General features: G+C 36.6%; 1 protein-coding gene across 2 annotated transcripts in view; it reads left to right on the forward strand.

The window, feature by feature from the left end:
- The first annotated feature begins 1,335 nt into the window (after positions 1-1,335).
- Positions 1,336-20,820, forward strand: part of dvl1b (dishevelled segment polarity protein 1b) — a 39,194-nt gene continuing 19,709 nt past the window's right edge. The window contains exons 1-3 of one of the 2 annotated variants that reach the window (XM_084101668.1): positions 1,336-1,790; positions 15,454-15,523; positions 16,626-16,747. In XM_084101668.1, coding sequence (XP_083957794.1) covers positions 1,498-1,790; positions 15,454-15,523; positions 16,626-16,747 — 485 coding nt within the window. In that variant the 5' untranslated portion in view covers positions 1,336-1,497. The remainder of the gene's footprint in view (positions 1,791-15,453; positions 15,524-16,625; positions 16,748-20,820) is intronic. The other variant, XM_084101669.1, reaches the window with a different exon arrangement.

Genomic DNA, 20,820 nt, shown 5'->3' on the forward strand with positions numbered 1-20,820 from the left:
AAGCTACGTTTAAATTCATTTGTATGTTCCAGTTTAACTCTTAAAATTCAAATTTCCATTTTTTAAGCTGTTAATGAATTTAAAGATTTTATTGAACAGCACAGGGGATACATGTATCACACAAGATAAAGCAAGGTAAAGCAAGGCAGTAAATTACATACAGTAAGAGATAGTCTACTAAAATAATAATAATAATAATAATTCACAAAACATTAATAGAAACTAAACATAGAATAAATGAATACAAATAAATAGAAAAAAATAACATGGAAAAAATATAATAAAAATTTTTAGTCTTCAGGAAATTGGAAGGTAACTTATAATGAAACCATAATTTATTTGAGCAACAGAGCAGTTTTAGCAGCTTTCTTGTTAGCTGATAAACAAAGAGAGTCATAAAATAACTTTAAATCAACACAAAAAAGTCTAAAATTGGGCTTAGAATCAGTTACTTTACATTTACTCACCACATAAAGTTATCAGTTTTAATCTGTCATCCATCTCCTTTGACCCGGAGTCCCAAATCAAAAACAGCACATTCATAATCTCAAAAGTAAAAAGTTTGTAATAAGCAGAGAAAATAAGCCAGGCTACTTCTTTCCAGAACTCCTCTGCATAATCACATTCAAAAAACAAATGTGGAATTGTTTCAAGATTACAGTTGCAGAATGCGCACTGTGAAGATATGTCTAAATTAAACTTATAAAGAAGAGAGTTACAGGGATAGTAATTATGTAGAACTTTAAAGTAAAGCTCTTTCCACTTGTTAGGTATAACAGAAACGTATTAATGCCAGTCCATAGTAGAAAGAGAAGGATAGCTGATTTTCCTAATAAGGAATTTTTTTACATTTGACATTGGAAAGCTCCAATCATCCAATAGATAATTGGGGCAATTCACAGACTGATACTCTGCAGTATGACCTAATTATTATTTTTTTTATTTAAACGTTCCATTTTAATGTTTCCGGTTCAGGTCTTTTGTATGTGCTTCGTTAAATATAAAGCTGTTTTACTCAAGATACCTTCAAAGGAGCGATCAAAGATGAGCATAACCGTCCATCGCATATGTAGATTGATATCTATAAGGGATTTATTTTATTTTTTTCTTCTTCTTCTCACAAACATTAGGATATTAAAATTTAATAAAATGCCAACAATAAAAATAACTACCTAGGTTAGCAGATCGCCGTCATTTCATACCACTTTCTCCAACCAGCGAGCGTGATGAGACCTGTTTACCTGTTTGTTGATGAACCCAGACTGAGAGCGCATTGCTTCTGTCTACCACGCGATGGCGGCAGTGCGCAGGAGAACGGCTCGGATATTCCAGGCTGATTCTCTCAAGGATGTGAACCTTTCCTTCCTGTTTCAGTAACACAGGCAGCAAAACCTCCGCATAGTGAGCTGCAATAGATATCTATCAGGCCTCCATAATGGCAGTGTACTTATCCTTAGCGTTACAAAGTCGCTTACTTCACAGCTTCAATCGCGCTAAATGCGTGATTGTATTAATTTAGCATCCATTATTATAGACATTTTATTTATTGTCGCCGCACGTCTGGATAGGCAGCATCAGGAACACGCGCCGTTCTTCGGCAATTGTTCCCACCATATTCTCATGGCGGAGACTAAAATCATTTACCATATAGATGAGGAGGAAACTCCTTATTTGGTGAAACTGTCAGTGGCTCCAGAGAAGGTAACTTTGGCAGATTTCAAAAATGTCCTCAGCAACCGACCGGTTAACAGCTACAAATTCTTCTTTAAATCTATGGATCAAGATTTTGGGTAAGTGAGATGATGGGAATTGTCATTGTATTCATTCATTCATTGTATTCAGTCCCCGATGCGACTGAAGCTGTCATCGTGGCAGAGATGATCTGTCATCATTGGCACCTGCCTGTCATCTGTGATGGCTGTATCATCTCCTCCTTTGTGAGATCAGCATCAGAATACAGTCATGCTCTTAACCGTTAAATATGCTATAGCACAACATACATCTCTTTGCTTCTTGCATTTGCATTTTGAACTGGTTTGTTTGCATGGTAGCCGAAGTTTGACCTTAGCAAGAGGAGGGAAAACACAACGAGCAATAACGGACACTTGTCAATAACAGGCAAACAATGTCATGATTCTGACTTATTTTCTGTCAGCTTATGAAATCTTGCTTTACAACCTTGCTAAAAAAAAAAAAACACACATCACAAGCTGGATTGCTAGTCTCTCAGCTTGGCCAGGGCTGGCCTGTTGGCTGGTTTCAGAGTGATTTTCCAGCTGGTCAGACTTGGAGACCATCTTAAACCAGCTAAGACCAGCAGACCATGAGTAACATTATCCTCTCGGGTCTTGCCAGAGCTGCCTGATGTGATTGTCATCCTCTATGAACAGCAGGTACTTTCCACAAATAGGATACAAAATAGTGCATAAGTAGTTTTTTCTTCTTATTTTTTCATTTTCAACAAATGGTCAGTGAAAAGAGACCTATTTCTGAAAATGAAATGTTTGACCTCATGACCAAATTGTTGTGTATAAAACGCGGGCACTACTGAATATGAAGATTTCATTCATAAAAATGTGTTTTATAATGGTTATATTTTTACTGTGATTAATTAAATAACAATTTAGTAGATTGTAAAAAAAAAAAAAAATGTGACTGTCAACATTATGAGTAAATTATTTTATACGGTCAAGTCAACTTTATTTATGTAGCGCTTTATACAATACAGATTGTTTGAACGCAGCTTTACAGTGATAACAGGGAATTGATTCAATGATACAAACAGAGTTTATTTTGGCAGAGCAGCATCTCTAAAAGAAAATAGTGTCATTGTTCAGCTGAAGTCAGTTCAGTGTTGATTCAATTCTGTTGAAAAGATCATAATTTCAGCAGTTCTGCGGAAAACAGTGATGTCTTCGTCCAGCACAGTTCACTTCTTATCCAATAGTATCAGTGCTGTTAAATCAGTAATATTGTTAAATATTAAGTGTCCCCAACTAAGCATGCTACGGCAACAGTGGCAAGGATGGAGAAAAAAACCTTGGGAGAAAGCTCAATCAGTTCTTCTCTGGCCAACGAACGAACACGGTGTGATTATGATTCAGGCTGCATCACAAGTCAGAAATCAGATTGTATATCAGTAGCATTCAAATATTTCATCCAGTTCCTTTTGCTACGGTCGAGAAGGTCAAGACCACTGAAGTAGGACAGGGCAAAATCCCCTGAAGTACATATTTGTGAAGACTGTGCATCCCCTTGGACTATCAGTCCCAGTCTTATACAGTAGCTGCTAGCACCTATCTGGCTTCATTTATGTGCACTCAAAAATGTATTTGTTTTTAATGTAACTTCAAACCAGTATACTCAGATCCTGATTAAGATAGCCTACATTGCAAGGACTGTTGCCTCAGGCTGTTTATAGCAGAATGCACCATTAGATCCTCATTAGCTAACAGAAGGTCATTAGCTTACAAACTGTTTTAAAAGTGGTTGATTATTACTCATTATGTCTCCACTTGCGGAGTTTACACCAGACTTGGGTTAATTATTGTTTTCTTTTTGAAACCATTAATCAGGCATAATGATGTAGGCCTAATACTGATTGCTTTTACCAATTGGCAAAATCTTAAAAACTTGTGTTTCATGGTATTATTACAAAGTTATGTCATGAAACTCTAGATGGTGCAGGCATGTGATTCACAGATTAACTAATGTTTTGTCTTGCCAATTTACACATTCAAGCGATTTTAAAGGGGTGGTACAATGCCCCTTTCACAAGATATAAAATAAGTCTTTGATGTCCCCAGAGTGTGTATGTGAAGTTTTAGCCCAAAATACCTCACAGATATTTTTATATAGCATGTTAAAATTGTCACTTTAAATGCAAATGAGCTGCTGCTCCCGGCACAGGGGGCGGAGCTTCAACTTTTACCTTTTACTTTTTCCTTTTACCTCACACACACACACGCATGCACTGAAAATGTCAATGTTTATGTTCAAACCGGATTCAGACAATAATGGAGAGACTCAAGAAGAAGTGACAACATGTAGAAGCAACAGGACATTTCTGAATGGTTGGTTGATGAATTTATGTAGCTTATGTAGTTATCTTATAGTCATTGATTAGCATATTCTGTCATGATAATCTATAAATCGTGTTCCGGGGGCGGGGTTTATGTAAATTTTAGGGTTGGTGATGTCACTAACCCGGGAGGAATGTCGTGTAGACCCTACCAGCCGTTTGTTGTAGTCCTTAAAAAACTATTTCTTTAAATGCAAATATCTCCCTTTGCTTTGAACTTTGAGCTTCGGAAATTTGCAGATGTTGTTTATGCTCAAACAGCACACTAACTAAAGTTAGAAAAGTAAAATCATAATCAACCACCCCTTTAAACCATTTACAAGCAAGAAGAGGCGAAAGAGAACTCAATTTGGTTCTTGTGCGCTGTTATTTGTGCGCACACACAGTTTCAGCCTCGTTTCAGATAGCGTGCGAACTCCGAATTGATTCCTCTTTCATGTCTCCTTGCTCTTGAAAGGACACATAGGCCTACACAAATCTATATCAAATACCCATGTCTGCAAGTATTCTTTGTAAAGTCGTTTTAGTGTTTTAAGTGAACATAAACAGTTGAGAAAGAAATCGGATGTCTATCATTATATTGGATCTGTGCATTTGGTCTTAAAGTGACAGCTGCCTATAAATAGCCTACATGTTGCTGTCTGTGTCATTAATGTTAATCAAAGAACAAAACACAGCTTTAACAAAGATTAATCTATATTTAATTTATACAGTGAACACTATAGTGTTATTTTACATTTATTACATTTCTGTACCTGAATACTAATTAGACCTTACGTTATTTGTAACTTTGTTATTTTGTATTTAAATGCCTGTAAATTTGTGTTTATTACTGACTGTTTGAACTTTAGTTCGGCTTGTCGTTTTTGCTGTGGTATTGAAGTACTTAAAGTGTGCTTTAAGTAATAAATTGAAAGCCAAGTTAAAAAAAAAATGTTTTTAGTGTCTGAAAAATGATTAAAAAAAAAACGTAATATGATCTGAACCGTGAGTTTGAGTTTAAAATTGCATAAATATTTTGCATTTTATTTTATAATGGAACTCAGGCCTGTTAAATCTTTCTTAGACATCTGACTTGATCTTTTGAAAAATATAACAAGTCACTTAAAGTAAATAAAGTTTTTAATCATCATCATCATATTTAATTTTTTTGGGTGAAGTATGCCTTTAATGTTTTTGATTGGCTCCATATTTGAATGCCATTTGTTTTTCTTCAACAAAGTTAAATAAACTTTCCTATTGAAACACTCACTAGGACGTCATGCAAATGAATTTTAAGACTAGTTAAATCAGTTCTTGTCTTACTTAAGTTTGGGCATCTTTGCATCATAAAACCTTTCTCCTTTTTCATGATGAGGATTTCCATCGCAAAGTATAGATTACTACCTAAACTGGCACCAACATCTTCACTTAATCTTTTAATTTAAATGCATTACACACTCTCTTTTCTTAGGTAAATACTCTTCGTTCTGTCAAATACACATTGTATATCTCAATATATTTTTAGGTTCTTAAACTTTTCTTTTGGTATCTTCTTTTTAAGGCCATATAGTTCAGTCCCAGTGATATGGGAATGTCATTGTGGCTCCTTGTGCAAATTGTTGAATTTGATAGACTTTCATTTGTCGAAAACCAAATGTGGGTCAGTTTGCATACATCTGACGTAATGTATTTAGAGAGGACTATCTGAATAACAAATAATGTTGAAAAAAGAAATGTACCCTTATTATTCATATAAAAGCAATAATGGCTTTTTAGATGGTGTTTTACTTTTGCATTTTAGAAATGTACATCTACAAAGCTCTGGGTGTCAATTTATCCTTTGAATGTCTTCTTCTTTAGAGTAATACTGTCTACCATTGGTGGTTGAATGAACATAAAAATGCCTGGATTGTGGCTGACTGGTACATAGCACTCATCAGCACTTCCTAGCCCCTGGAATGGTTTGGAATCGGAAGTACCTACTTTTGTCATTAATGACACAAGAACATCCTGCCTTATTATTCCACTCCTCAATGCTGCCTATATACTGTACCACTTCTGTTGGTGCACTGCAGCAATGTACTGTCCAAGCACATGCTTCTTGTTGGGCAGATCTTCAGGAAACTGGACTAAAAGTACCAGTGGTGTCAGCTGAAATGAAAATAAAGGGCTTTTCACACAACACTTAATCCTGGGTTAGCATCATTCCAAACCCTGGGTAGAGGTACGTTTCATACTTGTAATTTAGAATTTATCCAATCATGACTGTTGACACTGCAAATTTTCAAATAAGAGCATCAATCCAAAGTTTATGAATGTACAATGTGAAATGTCATATACCTACAGTTGTAATTGATAACCCCAGGTAAAGTATGAGCAGTGTGAAACATGAAATATGATTGCCCCAGGATTCCATTGACCCAGGCTTAACTATTTAAATTGTGACAAGCCCTTAAATGTTTCGAAGTATGAGCAGTAGCACGTCAAATATTGCTTTTGGTTTGAGACCCTGAATAAAAAGTGAAATGTGTTATAGGGGCCAGTGACATTGCACATTCGACAAGTATCCAACATTCTTTAAATTTTGTGGATTTTATTAGTGTGGTTAGCTATTCATAGATGATGTAATGAGAATCTGAGTATAGTTGAGACAAATTAAATTACAGAAAATGAAGGAAGACTGTATATTTTGACAAATGTCCTGTGTAGTCTGTATCAATTGTCACAAGGCTTTCTCGTGAGATGAGGATGATTTCCATTGCAAAGTACAGATTTGCTGATCCGACATCGCACCAGCATCCTCACTGAACTTTTTCATTTAAATACATGCACAATTTTCTCAGACAAACACTCTTCCTTCTGTCAGATACTCATGCCTGTTCTACAGTAAAAAATAAAAAAACATTTGTCATAATTCAATTAACTGTGCCCTGTCTTCATAGCACAGTATGGAAGAGTTTAACTAAACATTAATTATAAAACCAGAAAATTAAATTGTCTTTTAGTGTTTTATCTGGTTTTAATCCTTGTAAATAAGGTTAGGTAACCATAAGACTGAATGTTTTGGATTGGTTCCCTCATTTCAGTATGGATTAGGAAGAAAGTTAACCATTTCATCTTTACACAGTAGCTCAAATCATCCTATTCAAATACTCACTATGACGTTATGGAAATGAATCTCAAGTCTAGTTTAACATGACATGTTCTTGTAACAGTTGCTGTCTGTCTCACCATGGAGATGTTTGGGCTTCTTAACTTCCTTCTACTGGCACTCCATACGTCTGCCGATAGTTCCGTTCCAGGATTGGTGAAGGAAATCATCCATGTGGAGAAGAACATGACCTGGTCTGATGCAAAGAAGTATTGCCTAAGTAATTCTGGGCAACTGTTTGTAGCCTCTGATAAGAACGAGCTGAAGAATCTCAGCGGTTCTGTCAGCCAGCTCTCTTGGATGGGAATTTATAGGTTTTCCACAGCTTGGTACTGGGTGGATGAGACCAAATCCAATTATTTCAACTGGTATGGAGAATGTGCCTCAATGAGCAAGGCTGGACATTGGTTTTATAACACAGCATGTGGCACTAAACTATTCTTTGTGTGTAAGAAGTATTCTGGAGTCTGGGACTTAGTCAAAGAAAAAAAAACTTGGCTGGAGGCAAAACAACAGTGTGAAACGGATCATGCTGGTCTTGCGATTATACGTAATGATTTGGACAACAACTTAACAAGGGCTTTGCTAAGTGATAGTTTGGCCTGGATTGGTCTAGCTACAGTTAAAGAAAATACTCCTTTGAAAGAGACCTGGAGATGGATTGGAGACAACAGGCCTGTCACATTCTCCCGGTGGTTAAACTTTTTTTTTTGTGCAGCAATTGATTGGAGAGGATTCTGGCATGACCGCGTTTGCTTTGAGGAACACCCTTTTGTCTGCTTCAGAAAAGTTAACAGTATCCTCAAATTCACGCTGGTCAATGAAAATAAATCCTGGAAAGAAGCTCAGACTCATTGCAACCTGTTAAGCATGAGCCTAGTCGTGGTGAAAAACGAAACAGAATTGACTTCACTGGTGGTGTATATCCGTGGCATAGACAGCTCTTTCGTGGATAATCTTTACTTTTGGATTGGGTTGTATAATAAACCTTGGTATGGTGCTAATGGACCATTAACAATCCAGTATTGGAACAGAATGCAACCGGATAATCTAGATTTCATGAATAGAGCCATACCACCAGCCCAACAAGCTTGTGGAGCTTTAAAAGATGGTGAGTTGTTCGATGAGATGTGCACAGTACCACTCCCTTTCTTTTGTATGGCCAAAGTGCGCTCTATGATCCTGGTGTCAGAACCCAAATCCTGGATTGAGGCCTTGACACACTGTAGAGACAGATATGTAGACTTGACCAGTCTCACATCAGCTATGGAACAGCACACCGCTGAGAATAAGGTTCAAGATGTCCAGAGTGATTATGTATGGATTGGGCTGAACTTTCTAGTGGGTAGTTGGATCTGGGTGTATGGGGATGATGTACAGTATAAGAACTGGGTAAATGGTGGAAATCTACAGTGTCCAGTTGCTCGTCGCTGTGGTGCCCTCAGTGTGGCAAACGGGAAGTGGGAGGCCAGACTGTGTGAGGAGAGATTGGAATTTCTCTGTTTCAAGACTTAGAGGCAAAAGGAGACCGAAAACTTGCTCACTTACAGGAGAGTTTATGTAGTTTCTCAATTTTGATTTATTGTTTTGCATTTTCATAGTGGTGGTTGGTATTATTACATTAAAATGGTTGCTAATAGAAACGAAGAATAAACTATTCTGTTATTGCCAATGGACAATAGTGCAGTAATTTCAAAGTAGTACAAATCAAAAGTAGTTTGCCTAATGCTTCTTAGTTTTAAAGATCCTAAACTGAAAACATGTTAAATATTTAATAAATAGCAGTTAGTTTTTTTCTTTTTTTTTTCTTTCTTAATTTTTCTTGGTAAAGTATTTTACTTGTTTAGAATAAAACATTGCAATATAGATTGTGATTTTGATCTGATTTGTGAGTGAATAGTTTGAGTAGATTATTTTCAAAGAATCAGTGAAACTAGTTAACAAGTAAGTTTTAATGATAAATTTGTGAATTGTTCTGAATTGACCCTTCGCTGGGAGTTTGACTGACAGACGATCTGACCAATCATAATCCACCATCCGCCGAATCCGGCATTTTTGTCTAACAAAGCAGTCAGGAGAGTTAGTAGATTAACGTTGGAGGATTTGAACTTGAAAATCGGAGTGACTGACGTCTTTCCACGGTTAAAACAACATTCCTTCTTTAATTCATTTATGTTTATTTGATGCTTTAAATGAACTAGAAGGAAGAGATGATTGGTTCACGAGCAGCTTTAACTGAGGCTCTACAGCGATCTGTCAGACACATTAAAGAGCCACAAAACGATATTTATTGTTTCGTTAAATGACCAAATTTGAAAGTTGAGACTTTGTTTCATATTAAAAGTAGCCTGGTCTGTCGTGTCTGTCAGCGTGTTGTCAGTGTCCTCTCTGCTTCACGATGTTTCACTGCGTGAGAACATGGTGTGGCGTGAGAGCGGCGTGGCTTGTCGGACATAGCAACAGTAACTAAAGGGGGCGAGTCTTTGTGAACGGTCAAGGTCAACAAGTGTGGGAACCCTGACTATTTTGTATTTGTACAAATTTGCCATAATAAATGTATCATTTTCATCTCTCAGTTGTTCTTTCATGTGTGTGCTTAAAGCAGCACTCAGTAGCTTCGGGATTTCTTCGCTCGCTGTATTCTCGCTTTTTGCTCGCAGGTTTCTCTCTAGAGCTCCCCCCACAGCTTCGGAATAGTTATTTGACAACACTGTTGTAAAAACTCGTTGGTGATTCTCAGACACCAGAGGCTATAGATCAACGACATCAAAGCAGATGGGACATTCTTTAAAACGTCTTCTTCATTCGGGTTCGGACAGCGCGAGGGAGCGCAATAATGACAGCATTTTAGCAGATTTCTTTCGGCCGTAAAGCAATTGTTTACATCGCGAGACCTGATATCACGCGAGACTTCCTGACACGGCGGCCGGCGGCCCGCCGGCTCAAAGTTGCGAGTGCGGATTTTCCGCTCACGGGCACCAGGGGGGTGCGAAACGACCACCATTCAACCCGAAATAAGTAATATAACCATTCCAATGACTCCGAAGCTGTTCAGTTAAGGTAAAAAAAAGTTACTTAGTTCACCTTTAATCTGTTTGTGAAATGTATGCTTTTACCAAATAAAATAAAAATAAAATAAATAATTATAAGTCTAAGTCTAAGAACTAGACCAATGAACACATTAGTTCGGATTAGTTCAGATCACATACTACATTTCTCATTGATGTTAAAATACTCATCCTATAGGCTATCTGTTGATTCTGACTTGCTTTCTTGTGCGATAAAAAGAATTTCAATTGCAAAGTACAGATTATCTAAACAGAGAACCAACATTCTCACTGAACCTTTTCATTTAAATACATTCACACTTTTTCCAGACAAGCACACTTTCTTCTGTCACATACTTGAGCTGGTAAAGGCCAAAGGCTCACATGTGTATTTCATGTCTTCTTAAACCATTACAATAGCTTTGTGGATTATAGTTAGGCCTAAATTTAAGTTGTTTGAATGTTTGAAGATTTTTTTTTTGAATGGAATGTAAAATCAGCAGTAATATATGACAGTAATGATATCATTAATTTGATGTATCTTAATTTATTTAGCTCAACTAAACTTTTTTTTCCCTTAGGCTTGTTCACTGTGGTTTAACAAATACAACATTATGCTGTGCGGTTTCTCGGACAGGGTTTAAATTAAGACATGAGTAGGCCTTAAAGGGTTAGTTCACCCAAAAATAAAAATTCTGTCAGTAATTACTCACCCTCATGTTGTTCCAACCCCCTAAGACTTTCGTTCATCTTCGGAATACAAATTAAGATATTTTTGATGAAATCTGAGAGCTGTCTCATAGGCTTTTAGGTAATTTCATCTGCCGGCCCAGAAAAGTTAGTAAAGACATCATTAAAATTAGGGATGTCCCGATCAGGTTTTTTTGCCCTCGAGTCCGAGTCCGAGTCATTTGATTTTGAGTATCTACCGATACCGAGTCCCGATCCGATACTTCTATAATACATAAAAAAAGAATAAAGAAGAGCAAAAAACAGATCCAGGATGTTCCTTATTTTTTATTTAATTCACCTTATTTTAACATTCAACAACTCTGTTAACAAACAGAGCACTTCTGTGAGGTAGCTTGAACAATTAAGTGATAAATAACATAAATTCTTCACTTTTGGACTTAAAAAAAGTCTAATATATAAACAAATAGCACCTCAACTTAAAATACCCAGCAGGCATGTAAACAAATAAAAAAATAAAGTGCCACAGTGTTTGCAAAGCCAGTAATGTGCTTTTAGGAACTGCACTCGCCGGTTTCACACTGCACGCGTTAGCAGAGCGTGCAGCGTGCAGCGTGTATTTTTTTCGGCGCCCATGTTAACAGATTAGAGCATTCACACCGCACGCAGAGGCGGCGCGGCAGCGCGTAGCAGGAGCAGAAGCAGCAGTGCCGCGATCGTTTCGGCGCAGAGTCTATTTTTGCTGCGCCGCTTACGCTGAATTAAAGTGATATGCATTGATCATGGCCAAAATACACCGCAGTTTTATCCAAAAAGTGCATTGATGATATCTATTGTGTTTTAAACAGTCGATCAAATGACCAACATCAATTTAAAAAGAAAACAAATGTCCAAAAACAAACTTGTTGCCAGAACAATAAAAACAAAGATGAACCAAAAGTTATATTTATGAAATTATTAATAAAATAAGCTTCTTGACAAGTATTTTCTGTTAAATGTATTTGAAGACGAAATAAAGCAATGCCAACTTATCCATTATAGAGTAGGCTACTCTGTCTGTACACAACCCGCGGGGTTCAGCCGCGCGTGACAAACGCTGCCAGTGTGAAAGCAAAACGCGCGTGTCCTGCTCCTGCTCACCATATGCACTGCTCCTGCGCTGCTTACGCTCTGCTAACGCGTGCAGTGTGAAACCGGCGTAACTCTGTGCCACCGCATAACTATAGATGTGTTAAATAATAATGAGAATATATATACATATATATCCGAGTCCTGATCGGGAGGTAACGTCCGATTCCGATCGAGTCTGAAACCACGTGATCGGGCCCGATTTCCGATCACGTGATCGGATCGGGACATCCCTAATTAAAATAGTCCAAGTGACTACAGTGGCTCAACCTTAAATTTATCAAGCGACGAGAATACTTTTTGTGCGCAAAAAAACCCCTAAAATAACGTCTTTATTCAACTATTCATTTTCTTCTGTGTGGGCCTCTGAGTGAGTTCACGAAAGCCACAACCCATGCGCGAGAACTGAGAAGATGACGCTCACGGTCATTTGAGTGTGAAAGGTAAGCCATTCATTTTGTGGCATTGGTAAGGCACTTTTACGTTTTCTTGCTGGTTTCTCACGAATCAGACATCCAGGAAATGCACATTTTAGAACCATTTTAAACACTACATTTAGACCCATCTTGGTCATCTCAGTTCTTGCACATGCTTCATGGCGCTCTCGTGAACTCACGTCAGAGGCCCACACAGAAGAAAATGAATAGTTGAATAAAGTCGTTATTTTAGGTTTTTTTGCGCACTAAAAGTATTCTCGTTGCTTGATAATCTTAAGGTTGAGCCACTGTACTCACTTGGACTATTTTAACTATGTTTTTACTAACTTTTCTGGGCCGGCAGAATGACCAGTGGTGTAGTCTACGTGATACGCAGGTATACGCCGTATACCCACTAGAAAAGGCCAAGGATTTCCGTATACCCACTTAAAAAAATTGTGAGGATGCGTAACAACTTCGTTTTGTGTCAGAACTTTCACACTTTCATTCATAAATTCACCCCGTCTGTGTTTGCGAAGCGACACCGAATCGCGGAATCCAGTCACAAATGGAGCTTGCTAAGCAGAACATCACCGAATTTGGCTATTTTTGAATGAATAAATCAAAAGTAGGGCTGTACAATGAATCAAATCTCGATATGGACTAGTGTCTGTGAATATTAAAGTTAAAAGAGACTGCAATTGTTCTACGCGTCTCTGGGAATGAATGAGCGCTCAATGTGTGCTCCACTACACACACACACACACACACACACACACACACACACACACACACTGAAGCACGCGTGATCACGCTCGTGGTGTTTTCAGCGTTTCACTGTATTGAGACATGAGCTACTACATGTGCACTTCATCGCAGAGCTGCTATGAGAGTCACTTCACGAGAATTTCACCATTTCATTTGATAAAAGTCATTCATTCGTTTCATATAAAAACACATAGAAACTGTAATGTCTTTACGACAACCTGTCAAAATAAAAGTTTGGTATAACTTGAAGAAATTATAACAGAAATATATTACTATTGCACAGTAGAGTATACTTCAAGTAGGCCTAATAATAATAATAATAGTTTATTAAAACACACAGAAACTCAAATGTCTACAACCCACCAAAATAAAAGTTCGGTCTAACTCAAAGAAATTAAAAAGAAGTAAAAATGAATTTTAAAATAATAATAATAATAAAATCTATTAAAACGTTATTTTAAGGGAATATCACACAAGTTTTCATACATGTTTTAATTTAAAGAGTAGCCTAAACTTGCCAAAACAATAACACCATTTTTTTTTTCAAAAACACCATTTCTAAAAGTAAATTTGTATTTGTGCCTATAATGTTTCTTTTTTTTTTTTTTTTTTGTCAACTGATAAAACCTGTGCTTCAGGGACCATATTACAGTATACTCACTACAAAAAACTAGACTACACCACTGAGAATGACATTACCTAGAAGCCTATGGAGGAGTGAGCCAGCTCTCAGATTTAATCAAAAATATCTTGATTTGTGTTCCGAAGACGAACGAAAGTCTTACGGGGTTGGAACAACATGAGGGTGAGTAATTACTGACAGAATTTTCATTTTTGGGTGATCTAACCCTTTAATCTAGAATAGTTAATAGTGGTTTTAAAAATGGCTTTCTGAAACACAGATTAAGTACAGATTACTAACACCTGGACTATGGAGTCCTGAACTAAAATAAACAAGATTAATTTAAAACCATCTGTGCTAATCTGAATTAGCATGACAGACACGCTTATAAAACATGGAATGAACCAAGAAAATCTTAACATTATGAAATAAATGGTTTTCTCTAATACACATTGGCCACAATTATTGGTTGCCCTAGAAATTATTATGAGTAAGATCTCTGAAGTATATTCCCATTCATATTTACAATTTTTAGCACACCAGGTTAATTTTGTCCAGCCATGGTTTCCTGTTTCACAGCACTATTAATATGAGGGAACAAAAAGTTCAAATTCCACCTATTCCATTCTATTCCATCCAACACAATGAGTAAAAAAAACAAAGAATATAGTTATGATGTGCAGCAAAAGATTGCTGAGCTTCAAAGATTCAAGAAATGTAAGAAAATAGCACAAAATAGAGTCAACAAAATGTTAGAAAATAGTGTGAAAATGTCACGAAATTTTACGAAATAAGAATCTGCCTGGAAGAGGACGTATGTCTATGACCCTGTCCCAAAATTCACACTTAATATGCACTTTCGGTTTTGTGGACATAAAATTGATGCAGCGTGCGCATGTCTGTTAAGTCCATATCTGTAGGGGGTCCCATTTGTCATTTTAGGTTTCAGAAGGGTGCTCACGAGCACCCCCTTTGCGGTTGATATGCACACTTTTGCTGATCCTGCACAGAAGCGGACTCCGCAGCAGACTGGAGAATTGGCGGAATAGATCTGCTGGAGGGTTAGACCTGCCTCCTTTTAAGCCTCAATTTAGTCCTGGAGTAGCTCTAGTCTTCCTCCAGGAAATCAATTTATTAAACTCTGGACTACACTAAGTCTTGGACTATTTAGTCCAAGACTTAATCTTGGTCCAGGACTTAATCAAGTCCAGGATTAATCTCTGTCCGGGAAACCACCCCTATGTCAGCATAAGTTTGGCATCATTGAGTTGACACATTCATTACAAGCTGTCTTGTGAGATCCTCACCATATGCCCTCTATTCAAATCCATTTTGACAGTTTGCTGCTTGCAAAGTCAGTCTAAACAACACATTTAAACATGATCGCAGTTATATATCACACAGTACATGAAGATGTTATCTAGTCCTATGAGCTCATTTTTCAGCGCATGGTGGTAGATGTTGAATGCAGTGACGGTATATGCAGCATGCACAACCAATGCAGCAGTTTCATACAAAAACACTTCTAATTAAATACACATGCCTCTTTTTTCTTTGTGTCCCTGCAGGGTTGTCAAAGAGGAAGTCTCGGACGATAACGCCAAACTGCCTTGTTTCAATGGGAGAGTGGTGTCATGGGTGAGCTGTGAAAACCTCTGCCTTATATAACATCTGAATCAGAGTGGAAAAGGCAGGCAGTCATGCATTCATATGTCGACTCGTAAGAAAGATGAAGCACATGCGCTAAAGCATATACTGGACATCAACAGTTTTAGTTCACCGATTCATTATACTAATTAAGTCTGAAAGGCACTTTGAAGTCTTACCGATTCTAAAGTGCAATGCATAATTCAGGACATTGCGTTCTGCTGGATGCCATTTTTATTTAGTGCCTTTGAGGCCTTTGCTTGTTGTAGTCTTTTGTCTTGAGTTTAATAGAACAGTTCAAACATACTATTCATCCAAACTGTGTGAGGGATGAGGAGCCATTAAAACTTAAACAAAAAGCATCTGAACTTGACACTTATGTTTACTTAAAGGATTTCACACATAAATGAAAATTCTGTCATCAGTTACTCGCTCTCATGTTGTTCCAAACCCATAAGACTTTTGTTTATCTCCAAAACACAAACAAAGAAATAGAGATTTCTGCCCCTCCATTGAACGTCAGTTTACCCAAAATTCAAATTCAAATCCAAACCCAAAAAAGTTCTTAAAGAGATCGTAAAGTCCATATGAATCGCCCTGTGTAATCCAAGTCTTCTGAAGAAATACTTTACTGATTTAATTTAATATTTTATTCACATGCATCTAGACTTTGATCAGCGATGCACATAGAGCACTCAAAAGGGGTGAACAGAAGCTCAACTGTACTTGCTTGACTCGTGAGAACAAACCTTATTGGTTAAAACGTGCTGCCGTGACATGCGAGAATGAACCTCATTGGTTGAGCTTCCATTTACCAAATATCAATGCTCTATGTTCATTCACTGATCAATGTTTATATGTAAATAAAAGACTAAATTAAATTTGTTCATCATACAAAGCGATCATGTCTCTTCAGAAGACTTGGATTTAACCACTCGATGCATATGAATTTATTTTAAGATCTCTTTATGAATATTTTTAATCTTCAGAGATGGGTTTGGAACAACATGAGGGTGAGTAATTTTAATTTTTCAGTGAACTAACTCTTTAAGTTCATCTTTGTGCTAAAATGCATTTATTTGTCTGTTTGTAGCTTGTATTGGCTGAGAGCTCCCACACAGATGGGATGTCGGTGTGCACTGACAGTCATACTGAGCTTCCCCCACCGCTGGAGAGGACGGGAGGCATCGGAGACTCCAGACCTCCCTCGTTCCAGTGGGTAACACGCATGTATCTTGTGCAACACACACTTCTGAACAAATTCACTACACAGATGCGCCATTTGTGCGTGTGGTATTTCAGCACAGAAAACCTTAATCATAGAGATGGAGTGAAACTGTACAGTCCAGTCCAAGTGTGCCAGATTATAATGGTCTGCAGCATTTTCCATCCTCTGAAATCATATGTCGATATTGGATATTTAATTGTACATGCACATTTTCACTATTTTTATTTAGATTAGCTTCGCTGTCTATTAACACTGACTTATATTTAGTCTTATTAAATATCTAGTTTTTTGTACTGTACATTATAATGTGGTTATGCCTAAATTCACTTGTAGCATTTAAAATGATACATTTAGTGTTTTATTTTTAATTTAGACAGAATAATAGAGAAATGTTATATCTGTAATATATACCATTTAAAAGTTTGAGGTCAATATGTTTTTTTTAAAAATAAATTAATACTTTTATTCTGAAGGGATGATTCAATGAAAAGTCATAGTAAAGACATTAATAACGTTACCAAAAAAATTCAAATAAATGCTGTTCTTTTGAAATTTCTATTCATCAAAGAACCCTGGAAAATAATGTATCACTGCTTCCACAAGCATATTAATCAGCACTTAGATAGATTTCTGAAGGATCATGTGACACTGAAAGACTGGAGTAATCATGCTGAAAATTCAGCTTTGCTATCACAGGAATAAATGACATTTTTGAATATATTAAAATAGACAATGTTAATATTTTAATATATTTTAGGGCATAACTGCACCATCAGCTGATTTGCGTAAATCCTTTAGTGAATCAGGAGCAAATAAACATGAATTCCCCTCTTTTAATACACATGCTCAGTCAAACTCATTATCCTGAACTTCTGAAATATTCAGTAGTTAAATTCCCCCTGTGGTCAATCATTTTATCGATTAAAACTCATCTTTGATCACCAAAATGACATATTTAAAAGTTTTTTTCCTGTGAAAAAAAATTCTTCATGCTTTAAAATAGCTTGAATGTTACTACACCATTACTTCATGTAGTATATGCAGATCCAATTAGCCCTGCCTCCACTTACTGAGGTAAACGCTCCACAATGGTATCGCTCTTTACAACATCGGCCTTTTGCTTGACTACGTTATCAAACAGCTAATTATGTGTTGGTAATGTTACACAAACCATGTTCCCGTTCACCATCTCAGAGTCAGACAGCTGCCTTCTAACAATCAATATTCTTAGAAACGCTTGAACAACTTAGAATATCAGTGGAGAAAGGCATATAGTTCATCATAACAATGTAATATACATCATATTGCTAAACCTACACGATTTTTCATATCAACAGAAAAATATACCGGGATAACCTGGCTTCTCTTAAAGGGGTGGTATAATGCCCTTTTCGCAAAATGTAAAATAAATCTCTGATGTCCCCAGAGTGTGTATGTGAAGTTTTAGCTCAAAATACCCCACATATATTTTTATATAGCATGTTAAAGTTTAAGTAATAAGTAAACTTTTTGAGGGTGAGAAAAAACGCACCGTTTTTGTGTCTGTCCCTTTAAATGCAAATGAGCTGCTGCTCCTGGCACAGGGGGCGGAGCTACAACAACTTGTGTCCTTTTACCTCACACAGACATGCACTGAAAATTTCAAAAACTTTTAGCCTTTTATGTTCAAACCGGAGTCAGAAAGATGGAGGGACAACATTTCTGAATGGTTAGTTGATGAATTTATTTAGCTTATGTGTAGTTATCTTCTAGTCATTGATTAGCATATTCCGTCTTGATAATCTATAAATCATATTCCGGGGGTGGGGTTTATGTCAATTTTAGGGCTAGTGATGTCACTAACCTGGGAGGAATGTCGTGTAGTCTCTACCAGCCGTTTGTTGTAGTCCTAAAAAAACTATTTCTTTAAAAGCAAATACCTCCCTTTGCTTTGAACTTTGACCGTTGTAACTTTGCAGATGTTGTTTATGCTCTAACAGCAATATTACACACTAACTAAAGTTAGAAAAGTGAAATCATAATCAACCACCCCTTTAAGACTAATTAATGTTATTCTAAAGCTGCCCTGATTGGTGATTGGTTACAAGGTAGTTTGTGATGTAAGAAACACTAGCGATTTCAAACCGTGTTTTTGAGACTGTCTTTGGTTCACTGCATTTTTAAAGAGAAAATACTCAGCAATGGGTGTTGACTTATAAATTTGCACATGGTTGGTCTTAAAGCATATTAGAAACACCACATAGACATATAAACAACATTTAAAACTTGATTTGACTTTAAGAGATCAAAATGCTGTTTGTTCTATTTGGATCGATTCCAGGTTCAGTTGATATCATAATTGCATTATATAACTGAGCCTGGTCAAGTGTAATGTTTAGTGTTCTCTGCACAATAGTTATTTAATAGTTAATTTTATGCTGCCATTGTGTTTTATGCTCAACCACTGAAAACATCCATTTATAGCGTGCACCAGATGTGCTGATTATCTCACATGAGTGCACACGCACATACACACTCACATTGGTGATGCACTCTTTCCCTCTCACACATTCTGCATTCTGCACATGCCGTGTCACCTTCACCTGCACACACACTTTATACACCTCCATGCTTCTTTTACATGAGGTGAAATCAGATTCTCTGATCACTTGTGTACATGATTTTTTGTACATGATCTTCTACTGAAAGGCTCAAGAATCCCTTCATCGACATCAAACCAGAAATTAGTTCATTTTTAAGGCATGTCTGGTATTTTTTGGTAAATGGGGCAAAAATGAACAAATACATATCACCATACTTCCCCAGTTGATTGATTACATTAAATGGAAAAAAATGTATTACAAGTTTTCTAAAATGTTTGAATATGCAAATTAGACATCTAATTAAATATTCACTAATTTGCATACATTTCCAGACAAAGCCAGGTTAAAAATCTTAAAAATCTTGTTTCATTTTGTTGACTTGTTAGGGTCCGAGGTTTTTACTGAATGGACGTCTCTTTTTATCACTCCAAAATCAGAAAATTCTGTCAACAGCCAGAAAGAAAAAATAAATAAATCACCATGTTTTTAAGAATAAAATGATGTATAAAATCAGGCAAATGATATATGAACAAACCCCTCTGTAAAAACCTTCAGAATATATATAGGAATTAAAACAATATTTAGTGTCTTGTCTTAAAAAAAAATCATGACAATAATCACAATTAATTATTTGTGCTGACAACTCAAAAAAAAAAATGTAATGAGCAATTTCAGTTTTAAAGCAAAATCTAAAAATTTTCCAAGAACCCCCTGAAACCTGCTGAAGTAACCCATGGGGAACGTTTACCCCCAGTTGGGAATCCCTGATCTACATAATAATCTCTCTCTCACACACACACATGCATGTTGATGTTGTGGATGTAGGAAAATCAACAGCATAAAGAGAGCAAATCCCTCTGGCTCTTGCTACCCCACTGGGCTCAGTCATCCAGAAAGCATGAGACACAAATGTTGAAGGGAGTTGTGGTAAACAATGAGTGGTGTATCTGCCCATAGCAGAACATCCAGAAGGGGCCTATGTAAATCTGCTTCACTGCTTAACGGCATGACCAAATATCTTTTTTTTTTTTTTTTTTAACATAGGAGAGGACAGGGAGAGATATCTTGTGCATATTCATACAAATGTCTAGATTAGACTTAACTTAATTATGTAGAGTAGTTAGCATCTAACCAGGAGCGGAAATGGTAATATATTATGAAAATGCAAATAGTGTACAGAAGGCAAGAGAACAGTACTGTGCAGATGAAAAGGGATATAAATAGAAAAGGGGCTCTGAACAGTGATGATAGTGTATGTATGAATGTGTATAAATAGAGAAATAGCAAAAATATTGAACATGTACGAGGACATGATTGATGTAGTAATAATAATAAGGTATAATATAAAGCATGGTACAAAATACCTTTTCCCTGTAAAATATTCTTTTATAGTTTTTACTAGCAAAAAAAACTAATTTGTCATTACTTTATAGTAATGTAAGGCAATGTTCTACCATTTGCAGTTTTTCCACTGTATG

This window comes from Abramis brama (assembly GCF_963993115.1).
Source record: "Abramis brama genome assembly, chromosome: 23".
In the NCBI taxonomy this organism is placed as follows: Eukaryota; Metazoa; Chordata; class Actinopteri; order Cypriniformes; family Leuciscidae; genus Abramis; species Abramis brama.